The sequence below is a fragment of the Hippocampus bargibanti genome, linkage group LG12, assembly GCF_051943395.1.
Source record: "Hippocampus bargibanti isolate YZ-2025 linkage group LG12, ASM5194339v1, whole genome shotgun sequence".
In the NCBI taxonomy this organism is placed as follows: Eukaryota; Metazoa; Chordata; class Actinopteri; order Syngnathiformes; family Syngnathidae; genus Hippocampus; species Hippocampus bargibanti.
Window position 1 is genome coordinate 17268765 of NC_142745.1, and position 20423 is coordinate 17289187.

General features: G+C 42.2%; 1 protein-coding gene across 3 annotated transcripts; it reads right to left on the reverse strand.

Annotated features, from left to right (window-relative positions):
• Positions 1 to 909: 909 nt before the first annotated feature.
• tfap2c (transcription factor AP-2 gamma (activating enhancer binding protein 2 gamma)) lies at positions 910 to 18975 on the reverse strand. Of its 3 annotated transcripts, none has more exons than XM_089010486.1 (8): positions 18887 to 18975; positions 14825 to 15313; positions 14315 to 14366; positions 11687 to 11758; positions 9824 to 10046; positions 7841 to 7959; positions 4991 to 5132; positions 910 to 3453 (listed from the first exon to the last, which is right to left on the reverse strand). In XM_089010486.1, the coding sequence occupies exons 1-8, from the start codon at positions 18914 to 18916 to the stop codon at positions 3165 to 3167; spliced, it is 1416 nt and encodes a 471-aa protein (XP_088866612.1). In that variant the 5' UTR covers positions 18917 to 18975; the 3' UTR covers positions 910 to 3164. The 3 variants fall into 3 exon arrangements, with proteins under 3 accessions (XP_088866612.1, XP_088866611.1, XP_088866613.1); XM_089010485.1 differs by lacking the exon at positions 18887 to 18975 and adding an exon at positions 15969 to 16398 and having other exon boundaries at positions 913 to 3453; XM_089010487.1 differs by lacking the exons at positions 11687 to 11758; positions 18887 to 18975 and adding an exon at positions 15969 to 16397 and having other exon boundaries at positions 913 to 3453.
• Positions 18976 to 20423: the final 1448 nt, after the last annotated feature.

The window sequence follows — 20423 nt, forward strand, 5'->3', positions numbered from 1 at the left end:
CAAGAAGAAACAGGCTCCATGTGCACACAACGGGCAGGTGATCACTCACAAATTTTCACTTCGAAGTACAAGTTGATTGGTCATTGGTCTTGTAGTGGTTCACATAGCTGACTTGTTGAGTGCAGTCAGCATGCGATCACTCAGCCAAGTGCCGATAGGTCCACTCACTTAATCGCTCATCCAGAAAACTTATCAGGAGGGCATCCACAGAGACTTTGCTCACTCATTGAGCTCAACCAGTCATCAAAGGCTGCCACGCCCACACCTGCGCAACCGAGGACCCTTTCCTCCTCCGCACTTATCTGATCTCCAAGACGAGAAAAGCAGTCAACCGCTGACACTTCTGGTTGGACAGGTTCTGAGGGGAGAGGCTCATACTAGCATCCCTAATGGCTGGCTAACACGCCTTTAGCTTTTTTTTTTTTTTTACCAAATTGCTACTTTCAAATGACAGATATGGATGGGCAAATTCTTTAACATAATGGGAGAATTATAACAGGTTACTTTTACCTGCGATATACTGGGCTGATAAAATGGGTCAATTTGACTCACAATTTAATGAAATTGTTTCACAGGTCATCTTTACTCACAGAGGGACAAGTTCAAAGGGGGACATTTTACTTTGAGGGTGTGAAATGTTAACTTGGACAGGAGGGTATAAAACGCTTTTAGCCCTCACGTCTCAGCATGTTTGACAGGCAAAATAAGAATCCTGAGTTATGGGTCAGCTTGACCCACAATGCAACAGTGTTGGAAGCCACTATGCAGGCCCGGGCCAATATAGCAGGTCGTTTTCCTTGATGTGACTGTAAAACCTATACCCCCTGTAGAAAGAAATCTAAAAAAATAATAATGTCACATCGTAAACAAAACGGATGACACCTGCGAGACACTCACAAAAACAAGTATTTTTATTTATTTGTTTTTTGTCAGCTGGGAAGCCATCCCCTGGACTGACTTTTGACTTATAAAAACATGTGACTGATCCCTCCCGGTAAATAGCGTGGAAAAGAAGCACGGAAGTCACTGTCAAGCATCAGGCTGAAATCATATTTATTTTTCCTGCTCTTTTTTGTTTTTATCAATACATCATTTCCTAAATCCAAAAAGTATATCCTGCCTGCTTGCTAATCTCTCTATTCGATTGAAAAACTAACCCGTTTATGATAAAATAGGTCATCATAAAAATCAAACACCCAAAAAAAGGAGGAGGGGCACCATTATATACATAAACACACACACATACACACAACAGCCCATTAAATTACAACATAAATTAAAAATATTTACATCAATGGAAAAGTAGTGTGGCTATAATTTTGGACTGGGATTTAAATTGTAGTTAGAAAAAAATATTTACAGTATATCCAATTTCTCTCAACGCACGGGCACACACACACATACAAGAACACCAAGAAGTAAACTCATCAATCGGTTGATTTTTTTTTAAATACTAAAAGCGTGAACATGAACATGTAACAAATTGAATACATTTTAACAGGGACATATGATGGAAAAGTGACTTTTTAATTGTATACAAATGTTGGGTGCATTTGTCCCAAACGAGTATGAAAAAAAAACAAGAAAAAAATACCCCTGTAGCAAATTTCTCCACTTATGATTCAAAGGTTAGGTTGGGTGAAGATCCTCCATTTTCAAGATGTAGCCAGAATGAGGATGGGGGAGGTGGAATGTATCTATTTGCATGCACGGGATGGGTCACTCTCATTGAACGTTTGTTAGCCTGATAGCAATATAAATATACCAATGTGGTCTATTGCTAAATATAATTTTGCAGATGTTTTTCATAAGCATTAAGATGTGATTTAGGCAATGCTATTAGGCTAACAAAGTGTCATTCTACATGGTGGCAATGAAGTGCTGCTTCCTCGAGTGAAAATATCTTTTTTTTTTTTGTCCGCAGACACCAGTCAAAAGCCAATCTTGCATTTGCACACCCCACAGTGAAAGAGTTGGGGTGAAGACAACACCAGACAGGACATTCCTGTCACGTGTGATCTGAATTCAACTTAAAAAAAAAAGTAATGTGTCGTGTGTGTAAAACGTGTGTAAAACATTTAAAAATCTAAACAAAATAAAACAAAATGTCTCCTTCAAGACAGCATGGCAGAGGCTAATGTTGTGTGACCCATTCAGACAGCACAAAACAACACCGGGGTCCTCCCCACGCAGTCGGACAAAAAAAAGGACCAGCAATAATAAGACAAAAACAGTGGGCAATTGCATCGACTTTCTCAAAAAAAAGGAAAGAAAAAAATGTCATCCGTTTGCGAGTCCATCGAGACACAGGAAATCAGAAGGATTTGCCTCCAGACGCCACTGAGGAGGAGGAGGAGGAGGAAAGGGGGTCGGGGGTGCACAACAACTCATCTTGAAATGATGTCCTCTTGATGGGGGTGGAGTGGAAATGGGAGCAGGGGTGGTAGGTGGGGGTTAAAAACAGCATGCACGAATCCTACTGGCCCCCAACTTGTCCCGCAGGTTCCTGGAGAAATGATGACTGTGGTTTGGAATTGTTCACTCCTTGGCGACTCTCGAATCACCATTTGGCGATTTTTACAGAGTTTAAAAATAAAAAATAAAACCAAGATATAAAAAAAGAAAAGAAAAACAATTTGCTTCACTGTAGCTTGATGTCCAGCTGGAATTTGCGAACGTGAATCGAGTAAACCATCCTCATTCATGCTTGCGCTTGGTTTTTTTTTTTCCCTTCTTCCGAATTTAAAAATGTTCAACAAATGTCACTCCCAGGCAAATATTCAGATTTTCAATCTGGAGGTGACATAATGGCACCGGGTTCCCGCGGGAATGACAAACGGACAGTTAAGAAATTTGTTTGCAGGCTTTTTTTCCCCAAACTGATTACAATTGTGTCATTTTGCCTTGGTGTCCCTTCGTTTCTCCCGATGTGGCTCTCGGAAGAATTTGGGCACCTCAAATGATAAACAGGGTTCACTTCCGTTCACATTCAGAGTGATAAGAAAAATAGTCATATTACTCTCTGTGTGTATTAAATAGTGATGAGGGAGCGATTTTGACCACAGCCATGCGGGAAAAGATGTAATTGTAAAGAGGCAGTCGGGGATCTTGGAGTTCATGGGGAAAAGGGGCCAACGGGGTTCATGGGGGGGGGGGTTAGGGTCTCATTTCCTGTGCTTGTCCAGTTTGTCTGCGGATTTGCCGCCGCCGTCAGAGGCTCCCTGCGCGTCGGCGCTCAGGTACATCTTGTCCACTTGTTTGAGGGCCTCGTTCAGGTAGTTCTGCAAAGAGGTCATGGCGGCGCAGATGGCCGGCGAGCCGAAGCCGTGGCTGATGAGGCTGAAGTGGGTCAGGCATCCCTGAATGCCCGGTTCCAGGATGGGCGCCGGACGCGAGTTGCCCAGCGGAGAACGGTCTTGGGTAAGCAGGTCGGTGAACTCCTTGCAGATTTGCCTGCGGGGAGTTGCGGAAAAGGCGCTGAAAACAATTATGTTCACGTGTTTTGGTTTAGTATATAGTATTGCACCTCGGTACTTATTATTCGTTACTGAAAAATCTCAATTTGTCATTTTGAAAAATCAAAGGGTGTGCTTGGAGACCAGCAGTCAAGCCGTCACGAGTTTCTGTCATGGAACAAAACGTCTGAAAATCATTTTTGTTTTATTTTTTGAAGCATTTTACTGTGTACACAGGGACGGTGCTTTGTGAAAACTTTTTAATATATTTTTTGGATTCTTTACAGAACCAATATCTTAAAAAATAAAACAAAATTAAATTACATTCAATAAAATAAAATAAAAAATAACATACATTTTCCACATAAACATAGATTGTGGAGAAATCCTGGGGGTGGTGAGGTTGATGGTAAAAATTCAAAATACAAAAACATATTGTAAAAAAAAGCCACGAGACTGCAGGCGATGAGTTGCAAACTGGCCAGGTTATCCCCAATGTTTAAAGGTTTGATTAACACCACTAGATGGCATGTCTTCATTGTGGTAGGTCGAAATATGTTTTTTTGTACAGATTTGAAATACAACGAAGTATCTCAAGAGTTTTAAAATCTTGAATAAGTTGAGATTTTTGTGAAAAAAAAAATAAAAAAAATGCACTTAATGTTGCTTTTTGTGCTCAGCAATTTTGTGCCAACCTTGAACGGTTTGAAATTTGATGGAAGAGAGAACTTTGCACTGAGTTCCGCACACGAGAACGTCAAAAGTGTTCCCAAAACAGATGATTCAGCATTTATTATTTGAACATTGTGGTCAAATTGCTTGTTTTGTGTGGAGACTCCTGGCAAAATGAGGTAACTAGCTAGCTATCGCACTAGCTGGCTATTTGCTATCTAGCTCCCTGGCTGGCTATCTAGCTAGCTATCTATTAGCTATATAGATATATAGTTGGCTGGCTACCTATCTAGCTAGCTAACTATTAGCTATCTATTGGCTAGCTTTCTATCTATTTGAGTTACTTCCGGGTTGAGTGAACGCTGGTGCGTGTGGCTGCAGCTGCTCACCCACAGAAACACTTATCCTGTGACCGAAAAGTGACCTTGCGAGTTTTGAAAGGTGCTTATAAATGAAATGTATTCCTATTCTTATTATTATTATTATTATTATTATTATTATTATTATTATTATTATTATTATTATTATTATTATTGCACGGGGAAAAAATAGTGTGCGATTATTTTGTTGTTTATTGAAGTCGACCATTGACTAGAATGGGAGTCATGATGTACGATATTAATTGCATTGCTGCGTTTGATTGGTGAATGACAATCAACGATAGCAGCTAGATGGCAGCGACGGTTGCGCAAAACCTTGACTCAACACAGCATTAAAACGTGTGGAATCTCTCAACCCAGCTTAGATATAAAAAAAAATACTTTGGCTGTCGTCCTTCATATCAAGCGACAATTGGCAAATTCCATCAGCATTTCATGAAAATTGAAAGGGAATTCCCCTCCCCGCAATAGATGACAACTCACTTGGCGGCGAGAAGCATGTTCTTGCGAGAATTAACCTCATTACGCTCCACATGCGGCCTCCCCAGGTACTCCGCAATGGCCTTGGCGGGGAACTCCGTCTCGCACACGTAACCGAAGTCACGGGCTAAATGAACAGCTTCACCTGAGAGTAGAGACAGAAGGGGCTGCTGTCACGGGAAAGCGTGCGAGGTAACTGCATCAACAGCTGCGGTTGGTGCATGTCGGCTATTGGCTCCTAGCGCTCCATTTTTGACGCCTTAATATCAGCCGAGCCTCCCGGCGAGCCGAGATAACAAGGCCTGATTCAACTAACGAGGTCCTGAAATAACAGCGGGCCTCCAGACATTCTTGCCGCGCAGTCATCTGACTTTTTAAAATCAAAGTGAAGCGAGTGGGAAGAAAAGAGGCTGAGCGTTCTTGTGATCACTGTGGGCCAGAGATATGACTGTCCTAAGTTTAGCGCAGAGAGGGACGAGGACGTCTTTGGGCAAAAGAACTGAACACTGGAGGATATTGATCCCGTATCAGCCGAGCGTCAGAAAATCAGGTGCTGGAGTAGCAAAACGAACTGGAGGCAAATGATTTGAATTTTTGTTCGTTGGAGAGGATAAAGAGCATATGACTGTGAGCGTTATTGTACAGTAAAGTCTCGTTATATCGATATCGGTTATATTGATAATACTGCTTATTATGATACTATTTTCATTTTCCGGCAAATTTCTAGTCTTTTTATGTATAATTAGTTCCGTTTAGTACGATTCATGGTTATTACGATAATCCGGTTACTACAGTGCTCTTCTTCATCTCCCGCCGGCCATTTTGCCACGTTTATATCGATACAAAAGCAGTTTAAGATGAATCGATATTTGCTTAGGGGTTTCTATACAGTACCACCTTTATCGAAATCTGTATCGGTCGCGCCGTTGGTCACGTGACTTGGTCACGCGCATTGTCATACGCAAGCACAATAAAAAAGGCATCTCGTCTCATCTCATTTTGCGTACCGCTTATTCCTCATTAGGGTCGCGGGGGTTGCTGGAGCCTATCTCAGCTGTCTTCGGGCACGAGGCGGGGGACACCCTGAATTGGTTGACAGCCAATCGCAGGCCACACAAAGACATACAACAGTCACTCTCACACCTCGGGACAATTTGGAGTGGTAAATCTGCCTGCCATGCATGTTTCTTGAGTGTGGGAGTAAACCGGAGGACCCGGAGAAAACCCACGCGGGTCCGGGGAGAACATGTAAACTCCACACAGGGAGGCCAGACCGGGACGCGAACCGGCGACCTCTGCACTGTGAAGCCGGTGTGCTAACCACTCGACTACCGGGCCGCCTAATAAAGGCATAGCCAGGCTAAAGGGCTAAGCCAGGCTTTTATACAGTACTGTTGTTCAACATCAATTTAAACCATGGGGAAACGTAAGAATTGTGACCTCGGAACAAAGTACAAGGCAATAGTGGCTGTCGAGGAGAATCCAACAAGGAGCAAATGCTCCATCACGAAAGAGTTCGACGTGCCGCCGAATACTTCATCAACGTAAGTCATGTAAACGATGCAGTTTTTGTTTTCCATCCATGTATTTAATTGTGTTGTATTCAGATATCTTTATCGCTTGCAACAATCACTGTTATTCATATGTTTGTACATGCTGGCGTTCCTGGTTTCGTGTGTATAGAACAACGTGAGGATTTTGCATTGGTTGCATTTTTGAAAGGAAATAGTCATTAAAAAAGTGTAAAGACGTTTTTATTTTATGCATAAGTTTATTTTTCACTTCACTCCTGTACAAAAAGCATGCTAGATATGCAATCCATGAACCCAATGATAAAATTACATGCCATATCAAAGATCCCCCATTTACGTATTGCCCCCCGCCCCCTTTTAGTGCAGTTCGGCGCAGGACGGATATATTGATAGTATGGTTATCTCTACATTTTTTCCGACTCCCGAGAATATAGATATAACGAGACTTTACTGTATTTCCATTGAACTTGCGTTGTTTTACCATTCGGTTAGACATCTGTTGCTCAAAAGGTTATGAATGGTGTGACGTTGATGCTAATCGCTAGCCTCTGTTTGGGGTTTTGCATTGTTTGATAGCATTAAGACAGGGTGTCAAAGACATTTTTTGCCGCAGGCCGAATTGTAGTTACAGTTTCCTCTTGGGGGACAATAGAATGTTTAATTCCCTCCACATATTCCATACAGAGCGCACAACAATTTAATGAACAACTACTTTTCAAACCTGAAGTCAAGAATAATGACTGTTATCATGGTTTACATGGGATATTTTGAAATTTTGGTTCCCGCTTTAGCAAGCATCATGGAATTTTACAAGTTTGATTTGCTTTCGCAGGCCGAATAAAATTACATGGCGGACCACATTTGGCACCCAAGCCTTGACTTTGACACCTGTGGCATTAATAATAACCGACTTAGCTCAGGCAGTGCTTTCTTGTTAGACAAAATACAGTATGTATGTAGAGTTTTTTGTTTGGGTTCTCTTTCGAATAGTGAACACTTTTTTTATTGTTTGATTTATGAATCCATTATGTATTTCTTAATGTACACAGAGGCCAACATGCACGTATTTAGAATATGTGACAAGGCAGCGTTTAAGACACACTGTCAGCATATGTTAAAGAAGCCGTTGCTGTTTTTGTTCAATTGCTAAGAATTCCAAACGAAGAGTGGCATTTAGCAGAGCGGCGTTCAGATGCTAACGCAAAGCGAGAGAAGATTGACGTTCCCACATTCTCGCTTTATTGGAGCAACATTCCGACCCGAGAGTAATTACAGCGGACGTGGAAGACGAAGCAGCAGTAGAGTGTGTGATGCGGCGCACCTTCCACCAGTGATGTAAGTAGAGTCACGTTGGCCGCCTTCCTTCTTCCCGCTGGCAAGTTGAGCCCAATTTTGTCCAGTTTCTCTCGCAACGAGCGGCCGCCGTTTTTCGACTTGGCTCTGTGAACACATACACACAAAACCCATATGGTAAGATGACATTTATAGATATCTCTCGACAGTGCACTGAGATCAATCAAAGGATTGACAGGCAACCATTCACACTCACATTGATACCAATAGCCAGTTCAATGTCAGTTAACCGAAACGAATGTGTGGACATCGCACCGGATGTGTAGCAAGAGAAGTCAAGGACATCCTGGATCATCCTTACGAGTGTAAAAAAAAAATCACGAACCAGATTAATTGCATGTATTTGCTTTGGCTGAATCATACTAAGTCTTTGTTGAATGACACATGACCAAGGATAGAGACCTGAGGCGCACCAAAGACAACGTTGTGGGGACGCGGGTGAGATGCCGGAGCCCATCCCATTTAACTTTTAGCGAGAGGCAGACTACTCCCTGGACTTGTCAAACTGATGGACTATTTAGTCTTCAATTAACCTAGCGTGAATGTTTTTTGGAATGTGTGAGGAACCCAGAGCCCCTGGGAAAAAACATATGCGAGAAGGAGAAGCCCGAGCAAAAATTTTGAACTGTGATGCAGGCATGCCTGGACTAATTCCAAGCATTTAATTAAAAAAAAGAGGACATGAAGCAATGGAAATAACCTGCCAGTCAAGGAACTTGCCGTCTCGCCCATGCGGCATCTATTAAATGTGATTACATGTAAATTAACACGCTCTTTTGTGGAGTGAAAAGGCCATGAGGCAATTGAGCGGCAACGGTGTGTGTCCTTTGCGTAAATAACGCAACTCCCTACAACGTATTTTCTGCATGAGCAGTAGTCCACCTCTCGCTGTGAAATGGGCAGCTTCCTTGGTGTGTGTGTGTGTGTGTGTGTGTGTGTGTGTGTGTGTGTGTGTGTGTGTGTGTGTGTGTGTGTGTGTGTGTGTGTGTGTGTGTGTGTGTGTGTGTGCGTGCGTGAGTGCGTGCGTGCGTGTGCGTGCGTGTACTCCTCACACCCCTTTTTAGCCCCTTCATGATCAAACCCCCTCCCCGTGCGATATGACCTACTTCAAAACGTTTGTAAATTTGCGCCTGTGCGTGTCAGCAATAACGTGAGGCACATGGGAAACCGCAAACGTGCGCTACAAGCACAAAATCTCCAGTTTGGTGTGTGTGGTGTATACTGGACCGTCCTACATGCTCGCACATGCATACACACACGCAACAAAACAGTTTATATGTGGGATAGGTTTGTCGAAGTGGCAAGCAAGTGGTGAGGTAGACAATCATATGTTTCAGTCTCCAACTTATTTTTTTTTAAACGACAAGTATGTTTTTGATGTGCTAAAATTATGTATATATATTGTTTAACATTTTATAATACTCCACTTATCCAAACAAAAAATAACAACAATACCAAAAGGTTCAGACACACTTTTTTGATGCGTTACGTAGCCACATGGGGGCAGCGTAAAACACACAGACACATGAAGAAGAGTTTGATAACTAAATAAATTGGACTTGAGTAATTCAAGTACCTCCATTATTTTTTTTCTTTGCCTCATGTATCTGTTTTTTTTGGTGGGGGTGCATGCATGGTCAAAGATATAGTCAAGCTAGTCGTAGCAATGCTAGCGATACGCAACAGTTGCACACCGCCAACGTGGTAAGAGGGTAAACTTCAATTTCAATTACCACCATAATCTGGAAATCTTATTCAAATGATAATTGTGTAGTGCTGATTCCCAGCGTGAGACGTTAGTGGCTAGCAGCTGGCGAGTCTAGCTAAAAATGTCGCACGACCTTTCGCAGGCAGTTTAATTGGTAAAAATGCTGATGCGCACTGATGTGCAAATTGTTGCGTTTCTACTCATCAGCAACTTGCGTAACTTGAGCAAAGTTTGCCCTCTGACCTGCGTAAAACACCTCCCAGCAGCGACGCGTTGAGGCACTCGGGCGGCGACAGTCGCCTCTGGACCTCGGCCACCGTCACTTTGTACTTGGAGGTGGAGCTCAACAGCGAAAGGCGACCCGGGACAGAGCAGAATACCTCAGTGGGGTTGGATACCATACCCAGCAGAGATTCCTTCTGGAAGGGGAGGCCCAAGGCGTTGCCTTTAGGGAGGGTCACCGGCCCTGGTGGGAGGGGGAGGAGAATTTGAGTGATGTGCTGAAGATGAGACAGTCGGACAATGTTGTTGTTCATCAATCAACACAAGATATGTTCACTCCAATTTAGAAGGAAGTGGCAAAAAAAATATTCGGAATAACACTTTGGTGTGAGTTGGACTGGTTTATAGCAAAATCGGGTCTTTCAATGCCCCAACAGGAAGAAAAAAAAAATCACAAACACAGCTGCAACAATGCGTGTTACCATGAAAAATGCAGCATTGTATTTCTCCATAATAAATGCAGTATTGTTTTTCCTCCATATTCGATTGTAATTTGACACGCCACAAACAAGGCTGATGAGTTGCTGTAAAAAAAATGCTAAGACTCACACAGCATTTTCTTTTCTTTTTTATATAACATGGAGTGGTCAATTCTGTTTTGTTTAAAGTTGTGGCAAAAATGGGACATCCATGAAAAGGTCAATGTTTACGATAGTTTCAATGTTTGTCTTTCAATGTGTGATTTCCATTCATTGCAATATTTTTTTTTAATTCAACTCATCGAAAAAAGAAAAAAATACACAATGTTGGTGCATGGAAACTATTTGTTGGGGGGGGGTGACATTTCTGCCCAAAACGTTCCATTTTGGATCCCTTTAGAAGACGCACCAAAATTAAATTACTTAATTAAATTTCCGAAAACTTGACCTAAAAGGAAGTGTCAAGCCCTCTAACGTCACACTTCTTTCAAAATTTATTATTTTTAGCATTATGGCACAAAAGATCCTAGGAAAATTGCCCTTTTTTTCAAACCAATCCCCTCGTACCACAAACTGAACAATCACATGTACTTCACGGTGGTCCCTTTTTTCTAGTACTTCAAAGTGGTGTTCCAAATATATGTAACAAAACAAGAAAATGAAGTACAGTAAAGTCTCGTTATATCGATATCGGATATATCGATAGTCCCGGTTATATCGATACTATTTCTATGCACGCACGGAGAAAATTACATGCAAACGGGATCGGATATATCGATAGTCCCGGTTATATCGATACTATTTCTATGCACGCACGGAGAAAATTACATGCAAACAGGGTCGGATATATCGATAGTCCCGGTTATATCGATATTTTTTCGGACTCCCTTGAATATCGATATAACGAGACTTTACTGTATATGCAACAATGATGATTATATGTTTATTGGGTCTGGATTTTAGTCTTCGGGGAATCTTGGCCCTTAAGTGACACTTTTATAAGATTCAGCACAAATAGTTTTTTTATGGTGCTTAAATAACCTCAAATGTATGTTTGTGGATAACGAGACAAAAGGCAAAATATACATATTTTTGCAACAACACACTTCCCAAACATGGGTGCCATTTTTTTCTTGAAATTAACGAGTCAAAAAAAATTAAAGTAACAACAAAAATAAAGAAATAAATGCAGAAAAACCAAAATGGCCAACAAGTTGCAGGGCAAAGGCGTTGGCCACCATGCACAAATTATGTACAGTGTAGAGCCACCAACAATCTAAGATAAAGTTATCAGCCATCCTTTGAAGATTGATGGAAAAAGTGCGAGCAATGACAGTCACTGGACACACAAACCACAGCACGGCACACTTAACAGACATCACAAAACCCAGGCGACAATCCTCACCGGCAAGGATGCCCCCCTGATAACAAGTCTTCTGTACGCGATCAAGGCTCCTGGCCCCTCGCAGTCCTAATACTGAGACAGAAATCACAAGAGTCACACATGTGCTGCCTGCCTGCCTGCCTGCCTACTCGGGGGGAAGCCTACTTTGCCCATAGCGTGCCCTCGAGCGTGGGAACAGGACATGATGAGTCATCAGTGCTTTCTGGCGGGACGTATAAAGCCCCCCCCCCCCCCCCTCATCAAGTTTTTTTAAGAGGTGTTCAAGAACCATATGTCGTTTTTGCCCATCTATAAAAGCCCATGGGGGAGACATGTAAGACGTAAATAAATGTAACATGGTTATTGGTGAATATTCAGGTCTGAATTGTAAATCAGGGACACCTACTGAAATGTATAGTTATTAGTTATTATTATTTATTATTAGTTTTATTTTGTCATGGGAATGGAGAAATGAGTGGGTTGAGGTAAAAAAAAAGACCAAAAGCAACCTCTTAAAACAAATTTGAATCATATTTTTTTTACTCTAAAAATAAGTCACGCATAGAACATGTTAAAAAACTGCTGGTCTCATCCATTATAAATAGCTCAGGCACTTTATTTCAAGTAAATGCTGTCAAATAGGCTTTGTATACTTTTATCTATTTTTTACATATTTTTATACTTTATGCAATGTACAATTCTTTTCGTGATTTTTTCTGCAGCTGTACATTTCATTCTCCAGACATTTTCTTCTACATAGAATCTTCTTCTTTTCCTCTCGGCTTTTCCCTTCAAGGGGTCGCCACAGCAAATCAGTGTCCTCCATATTTAGAGGTTTGATCCGCATATTTGTTTTGGCCAAGCTTTTACGCCGGATGCCCTTCCTGACACAACCCTCTGTATTTATCCGGGCTTGGAACCGGCACAAGAAGACATATGTCCCTTTGTGGCTACAGAACAAGCAACTCGCTCAGTAAAGTAAAGTAAGTCTTTTGCACATAAAATACTTTGTTATATATTTGATCCCCACCCCTTTCAATTTCGCTGCTGTAGATTGCAAATGTCCCCATTGTGGGACTATTAAAGGCTTTCTGATTCTGATTATGGATCACGTTAACCTCTGCATGACAATTTTGAGGCATTCTACTACTTATAGTGTGTTCTCCAGTGGCGTCCAACCTTTTTTTGTGTCACAGACCAGTTGAGATGTTTGAGGTTCTTTTTATTCAAAGTATACAGTCAGCGTTGTGTACAGATTAATTTCTCCTCGTCAAATATTCAACTCTACTTTGACTTGAAGAATTTTGGATTTCACCGTATAATGTAATGGAAGTCGAGCCAAAATCCATTAATTACCTCACTGATGTTTTAGTAGCATCGTGCGACTCTGGCAATAACTTTTTTTTTCTGCACCACAGAGTAATTTAAAAAAATTGTCAAGCAACAGCAATATTTTGAAAAACATGTCGTTCCGAGATCCAGAAATTGTTTTGACACTTGTGATGATTAGCAAACATTGCAAATTGCCATCACGCCGAACAGGTTTCCCAGTTTGGCCCAAGTTGTGCAAGCGACAATCCCAATGACAAGCATGGCAAGAAAAAAAGCATTGTTCTCCCCTGCCAGAAATACCATCACGCGACAGTGACAAGCCTTCGCCCAGCCACTTGGGTTCTAATGACTCTAATCTATTTTTTGTTTGGGTTTTTCCATTTTACTCTTTTACCGCCCCGCCCCGCTCCCTTGCCCTACTCAAAATACACGATATGTTTTTGACAGTGTCATTGCCCTGTAAATTCGAAGTGTTAGTCGTGATCCTAACGTAAAAGCACTCCCTCTCCTGTTGAATGACGTCATCGACGAACTGACTCAACCGCCGTCTTAAAAAAAAGCTCTGTTGACGGAAGTCTTCGTTTACGACGAACGACGAAGTTTGCAGAACAACAGCGGGCGGCACTTTTGACACTTTTTTTTAACTCAACATGACACCGAAAATGGGACGAGTCATTCGAATTGGCATCGCCTTGACATCTGGCGCCCATAAAACGCCAGATAAGAAACAGCACAAACGCATAAAAAAGCGGCAACAAACATGACGCCACGCATCCGTCTTTGTCTCCGCACGTGAAGTCGACGATCATAAACTGGTATTGGGCAACGCTCAGTCGCCTTGACTCCCAAGCCTGTTTTAATGGACTCCCGATGACAAAACATGGGGGAATTGAGAAGCTTTAATCAAAACGGTTCGTGTCCCAACGAATGACTAACCTACATGCGAGCCCGGCGCTGTGCCTCGCACAGCCCGGCCTCGAGTGGGATCGGCTCGGACGCTCACTTCCTGCCCGGGCGCCGACCGATTTAAAAAACGACGAGCCACGGATCGTGATTTATTTACGCTTTCCTTTCACCCACTGGGGGCCTTTTTTCGAGCACCTCACAAGGAGATGTGGCATAAAGCGCCCCCAGGAATGGGGTTTGTGAAAAAAAATATACCCTATGCACATGACATACTGGATTCCTTGATGTGCATTTGTGAATTTAGCAATTTAAAGAGCAGCACTTGCTAGGCGTCAATATCAAGCGACGGTGTGAAGCTTCGAACACGAGCCAGGCAAGGGAAAGTTTCAATGATTTCAACTGGAAACTCACCTTTTTTGATGACCGTCTGATCCGCCATGATAATCCCGTGGTCGTCCACGTGCTGATAAAAAAACACAATAAAAATAAAAGACAAGACAGAAAAATAAGTAAGATCACGAAAGTGTTGCGCAACGTGCAATGAGAGCCCAATAGAAAATCGGCTGCGAAAATATTGGCCTTAAAATTTGAATCATGCTTCATTTTGGGAAAGATGAAAATGTGTACAAGCGAAGTTCGTCAAACAGGTCGCTGTTTTTGCACTTTGTATGAATAGCTAAATAATATCAGCGACATATAGTCTGTGTTTACAGAAGGATAAATATTACTGAGTGTCAATGTCACCGCCGATATACAAGTTACATTCCAAATGACAACTCTTTAGGTGTGAGAGGGTGATTGTTGTTGGAATTTTCAAACAGAATAAAATGAGGACAAAAATGGAAAAGTGCCACGTATAGACCATCGTTAAGATTGTTGTGGTCAATGTGGCAATTTCTACGATTAATACACCCCACCCACCTGCACGTCGTCCATGCCGTGGCCCTGCATGTCGTGCATGGCCATGCTCTCCCCGATTACCGCCGCCTCGAGGCCGTGGGCGTGCGGGGGCAGCAGCTCCGGACGGCGGAAGCCTTCCCTCCGCACCCCGGACGACCCGCCTCCTCCTCCGCTGCCACCTCCTCCGTCCAGGCCGAGGATCTGTCCGGCCAGGCCGCTCCTGCCATGCACCCCTAGCCCCTCCTGGCCCTGGCGCCCCGGCCACGGCTGCTGCTGGTTGGACGACGGCGACTGGTGCAGGGAGTTGATGTTGAAGGGGTCGCCCAGGTGGGAGTAGGGGTCGCCGGACTGTGGGTAGGAGATGGGCTGGTAGGGGGGTGGGAAGTAAGGCGGCTGGAAGTCGGAGCTGGCCGAGTGCGACAGGGAGGGAGGCGGGCTGTACAGGTGCTGGCTGACCGCTGGCAGGTGAGGCAGCCGCGGGTTGCCATTGCTGCTACCGTCGTGTCGCTCCTGGAAGGAAAAAAGTGGGGGGCTTGTAAAACTTTGGATTCTTCTTTTAACGCAAACAGCGCTACGGTTTGTTGGTTTAACCCCCCTTTTATATTTTGGTTTCTTTTAGAATATGAGCAAATACCAAAACTGTTGGGATGTCACGGTTGAATTGCTTTATTTTCTTCCTTTACACGGTGCAAAAAATATTATTACAAGACCCCCGCCCCACCACTCCAGCCACCGACTTGATTGCAGTTTAAATAAGTGCATGCGAAAATGGCAAAACCAGGAAGTAATGGTAATCGAAATTCGCATTTCTAATTCTGGAACGATTCTGGATGCAGACGCGATTTCATTTTCCCCCAACGCCTACGGAATATTGCAGAAAATATGAACGATAACACATCGTCAAGTGGTTACTGCATGTGCATATTTTAAGTTCCACAACCCCATAAAGAACATTTATGCAAATGTAAAATCACTACTTTTGAAAAGATCAAAATCAAAAAGCATGCATCTGTGATCCAGAAAATAAATTTCCTTTCTTATCCTCACTCAACTGATTGACGACAATTTGACAAAAGTACATTTTTACCTGAAAAGTTAATACCAACTCCAGACTTGGAACCTTTTCTATTTTCTGTGTGCCAACCGAATCGTGCCCAGAACTCACCTCGCAGTCATCCTCATATTTGACGTTGTCTGCTAATTTCCACAACATGACAGCCCGGGGATAAAGGGCTAGTCACCCCCCCAAAAAATCAAAAAATAATAATACAACACACATACACTCACACGGTGAAAAAAAAGGCTCGTGTTTAACGCCTCGGTAATGAATCCAGTTTGGTCGCAAAGATCCCGACAACCGTATTTTCTAAAGGCGGAAACAGAGGCCCCCCCCTCCTCGCGATCCGCCCGCCAAACAGGAGACCGTTCCACGGTAAGACAGGAAAAAAAGGAAAGGGAACAACAACAAAAAAAGAAGTTCTCTCGTCGCCTCCGCGGCAGCGTATCGTCGCGTCTGTTTAGGTCCGGGAGGGGGGCAGAGCATTTAGCAGAAGAAACTTGACTCCCTCTGATGGACGAAAAAAGCGCAGACGCGCATATTCGGGCGGGTTTTCCCTCAAGTCTGCGCAGTGGCTTCGAGTGGGCGTGGCCAATAGACTGACGCCACCAAGAGACATCCGAAGCAGCGACCGCTGATTGGCTGAAAAAATGGCCAATCCGAAATCTGTGCGCCTGTGCCTTCCTGAAAGGGGTCAGAAACTAATTGACATTATTATTATTATTATTAGTAGTAGTAGTAGTAGTAGTAGTAGTATTAGTATTATTAATAAATACTAATAATAACAATAATAATAATAATAATAATAATAATAATAATAATAATAATAATAATAATAATAATAATAATATTTTCCTTTCAGCTTTTCCCTTCAAGGGGTCGCCACAGCAAATCAGTGTCCTCCATCTTTAGAGGTTTGATCCTCATGTTTGTTTTGGACAAGCTTTACGTCGGATGCCCTTACTGACACAACCCTCTGTATTTATCCGGGCGTGGGACCGATACAAGAAGATTCATGTCCCTTTATAATAATAATAATAATAATAATAATAATAATAATAATAATAATAATAATAATAATAAAATCATTGATAAGCGCCTTCCAAAACTCTGAAGGGAACTTTCCAATCACAGATATGAACATAAAAATTCTCTGCGGGTGAGTAGAGGCAGCCATTCGCACTAGCGATCAACTCATAACTTGTCAACCCCCCCCCCCCCCTCTTCATTGGTAATGTATTTTTTTCATCAATTTATGATAAAAACGTTTTTCAAATCACTTATCAATTAAATAATCGATTTTTTTTTCATCTGCTGCTTGATAATTGGAAATACTGGTTGTGTCTTTTTCATACATTGTTCTTTAAATAATACGTCAACGATTTTTTTTCTAGATATATTTGGCGTCAAAGTTATAGCATTAATTAATTGGCAATGGCGTTTTTCTATATACCGCACAAATGTGGGTTCGTGCAATTGACTGAAAATCAGCAACAAACTTCGATTTGAGAGCCTTGAAATAAAATAACGAGCATTCACGGCGTTTGAAAGACTGATTCGGTGCTAGTTATTGCTTCTGAAAAAAAAATGTAACAGGCCCGGGGGTGAGCTAAAGCATGCAAGTGTCACTCGCCAACCACGAAGCTCCTTGAGCTCATTTGCATTTCTGCATGGTGGAATGCAGCAAGATCCGAGATGATTTTAAGTTTGACAACAAAGAACCTTTTTTCCTCAAAACGCATTTTCTTGCATTTAAACACGAAAATTGCTACACGTGCACACTACTAAATCACCCAAAGGGGCCCTGCAAACCGGTTGAGATTATAATTTGGAAGAGAACAGCCGGTGTCGATCTATGCACGCGTACAATCGCACATGCATGCATGCTTGCATGCATGCATGTGCGATTGCTTGCTTGCATGCATGAGAACAGCAAAGATGCTTGAGATGTACTCAAGTGCGGTCTGATTAAAATGGTATTTTGCGTCAGGGTGGGCAGGGGGCAATGTAAAGACGTTTAATTACGCTTGACCTCCCGTTTTGAACGCCAGTCGTTGGTTTTGTGTGTGCGTGTGTGCGCCGCGTGTGTGTGTGTGTGTGTGTGTGTGTGTGTGTGTGTGTGTGTGTGTGTGTGTGTGTGTGTGTGTGTGTGTGTGTGTGTGTGTGTGTGTGTGTGTGTGTGTGTGTGTGTGTGAGTGAGGCCTTTAACGACATTTTCAAACGTAGCCTGTTCTGCGTGGAAGATATCGAAAAAAAAATACACTGAGGGTGGCTGAGTCTTAATTTCAATTTCCCTTTCATGCAGTAATAAAAAAAACGTCTTTTCTTTTTTTTTTGTTGTTGTCAGAGACCACACTTGGCTACAATGGGGGAAAGTAGCATAAATACATCTGTTTCGTAAAATGCCTGGGCACGTTTTTAAATTGTTACTGATTATTTTCTTTTTTAAGGCTATTTGGGATCCTTACTATCACAGTGGTGATTTTAAAATATAGCGGTTGATGCTAATTAAAAAACATTGCTGGATAACGATGCGACGATTACATAACGGCATTGTTCCTGAGCTAAATAATGATACTTCATTCCTTCATTCATTCATTCAAAAAATGAAAGTAGGTTGTGTACCTTTTTTGTTAAAACAAGGAAAGCGACTCTGAAAAGATCTTTAAACACACACACACACACACACACACACACACACACACACACACACACACACACACACACACACACACACACACACACACACACACACACACTCACACTCACACTCACACTCACACTCACACACGCACACGCACACACGCACGCACGCACGCACGCACACACACACACACACACACACACACACGCACACACACACACACACACACACACACACACACACACACACACACACACACACACACACACACACACACACACCTTATTTACTTTGGAGCTAAAAAATCAAACTTCAAACGTTAGTTGCAGAAAAAAAAAATACATTTTAAAAAAGTGAATCCAAGAAATTGGACGTCACTCACCCTCCACTCGATCCTATCCAGCACAGACATCTGCAAGGCTCCGGTCTTGGCCAAGTGAGTGAAACACACGCGAGCTTCACATGCTTGCAGCTCGCTCGTCACCTGCTCACCCGCACTGCGCATGCGCCAACCAACGAGCACAGCACACCTGGGCACTTGAACATTTTTCGTTGTTTCGAGTGTATGATTTCCCTCATTTTCTTAGTCAGAAATCATATTCCGTTCATTCCTAGATTTAGAAAACTCAGAACTTGACAATGGACACACATAATCAATATAATTTTGAATGACAAAATATCGTTCATATGATGCATGACTTGTGTTTTATGAACCCAGATAAAAGTAGGCTATCACATAGGGTTAAATCACTCTCAGGGAAATTTCAAGATAAAGTCCTACCATCCTCCACCACCCCCTCAAAAAACCGCATCGCCTCAGGGTGCCCCAAAGAATCCGCTTTCAAAAGCCAAGCAGGCATTTTTCCCTTTTTAAAGCACCCAAAAAAATCATCCTGTTATCTGATCTTGCAAATACGTTGGCTGATGAACACATCAAAGTGTCGTCACCACGCTCAGCTATTGAGTGTCCACGAGAAAGAAAACAAGAAGCAACTGTCACATTACTGAAACGTAATTGACTTACGGCGGTGGAATTGACACCAAGAACAAAAGGGGGTGTTAAAAACGTGGGCAAATCGATTGGAGTGACTTGGATATAATGGTAGGAATGTGCTCTCAAATTGGGTGTTGTTACAGTATGGTGTGTGTTTGTACAGCAAATACGTATAGGTTTTAGCCCAAATTTCAGTCAAAAAATTCTGAAGAAGATTACTTTCCTGAGGCCAAAGATTTTGGATTCTGTACTTTCCTTTTTTGCCAGTCCACTTCCTGGAAAAAAAGACGACAAAATGTAGCCTTTGCCTTTTATTGATTCAAAGTTGTTTTTTGATTTTGTTTTTGTTTTTTTGTTTAAAATTATGAATATCTACAAACATGAGTGATAACCGTATAGAAAAAAAAAAAAATTTCAAATTAAAAATTAAAAAGATCTGTGCTTATTTTCACGTTCCATTGGGTCGTTAACGTTTGGATTGCATTATTTAGCTTTCTCGGAAAAAAAGGTACAAGTCCCACGTCATTGCGTTTTACGTGTTTTGTTAGGACGTTTCTAACCGGCCTGCTGGATGAATTTGACAGTTTAAAAAGTACTACAGCGATCCTGTGAAAATAAAATGATTGATTGGAAGGGAAAAAAACAAAAAGTGAAAGTGGCAGCATGTATGTGCGAGTGTATTTGTGTATCTGTCAGTTCAGAAGCTCACACCAGTTCCACACCAGGTGACTGACCCTCGCATACAATTTCGCTGCAATGAAAAAAAGCTTATCTAATGGGCAAAGAGGAATGTATAAATTCGAGAAAGAATATACGTACATTCGAGGAATAATTAATACAGTGCCGGGGTGGGGGGTGCTTGGGAGAACCCAGTGAGGCAGCTATGAACTAAAAATAAGCCAGTTCTGCCGTCTGGTGGTTGTAT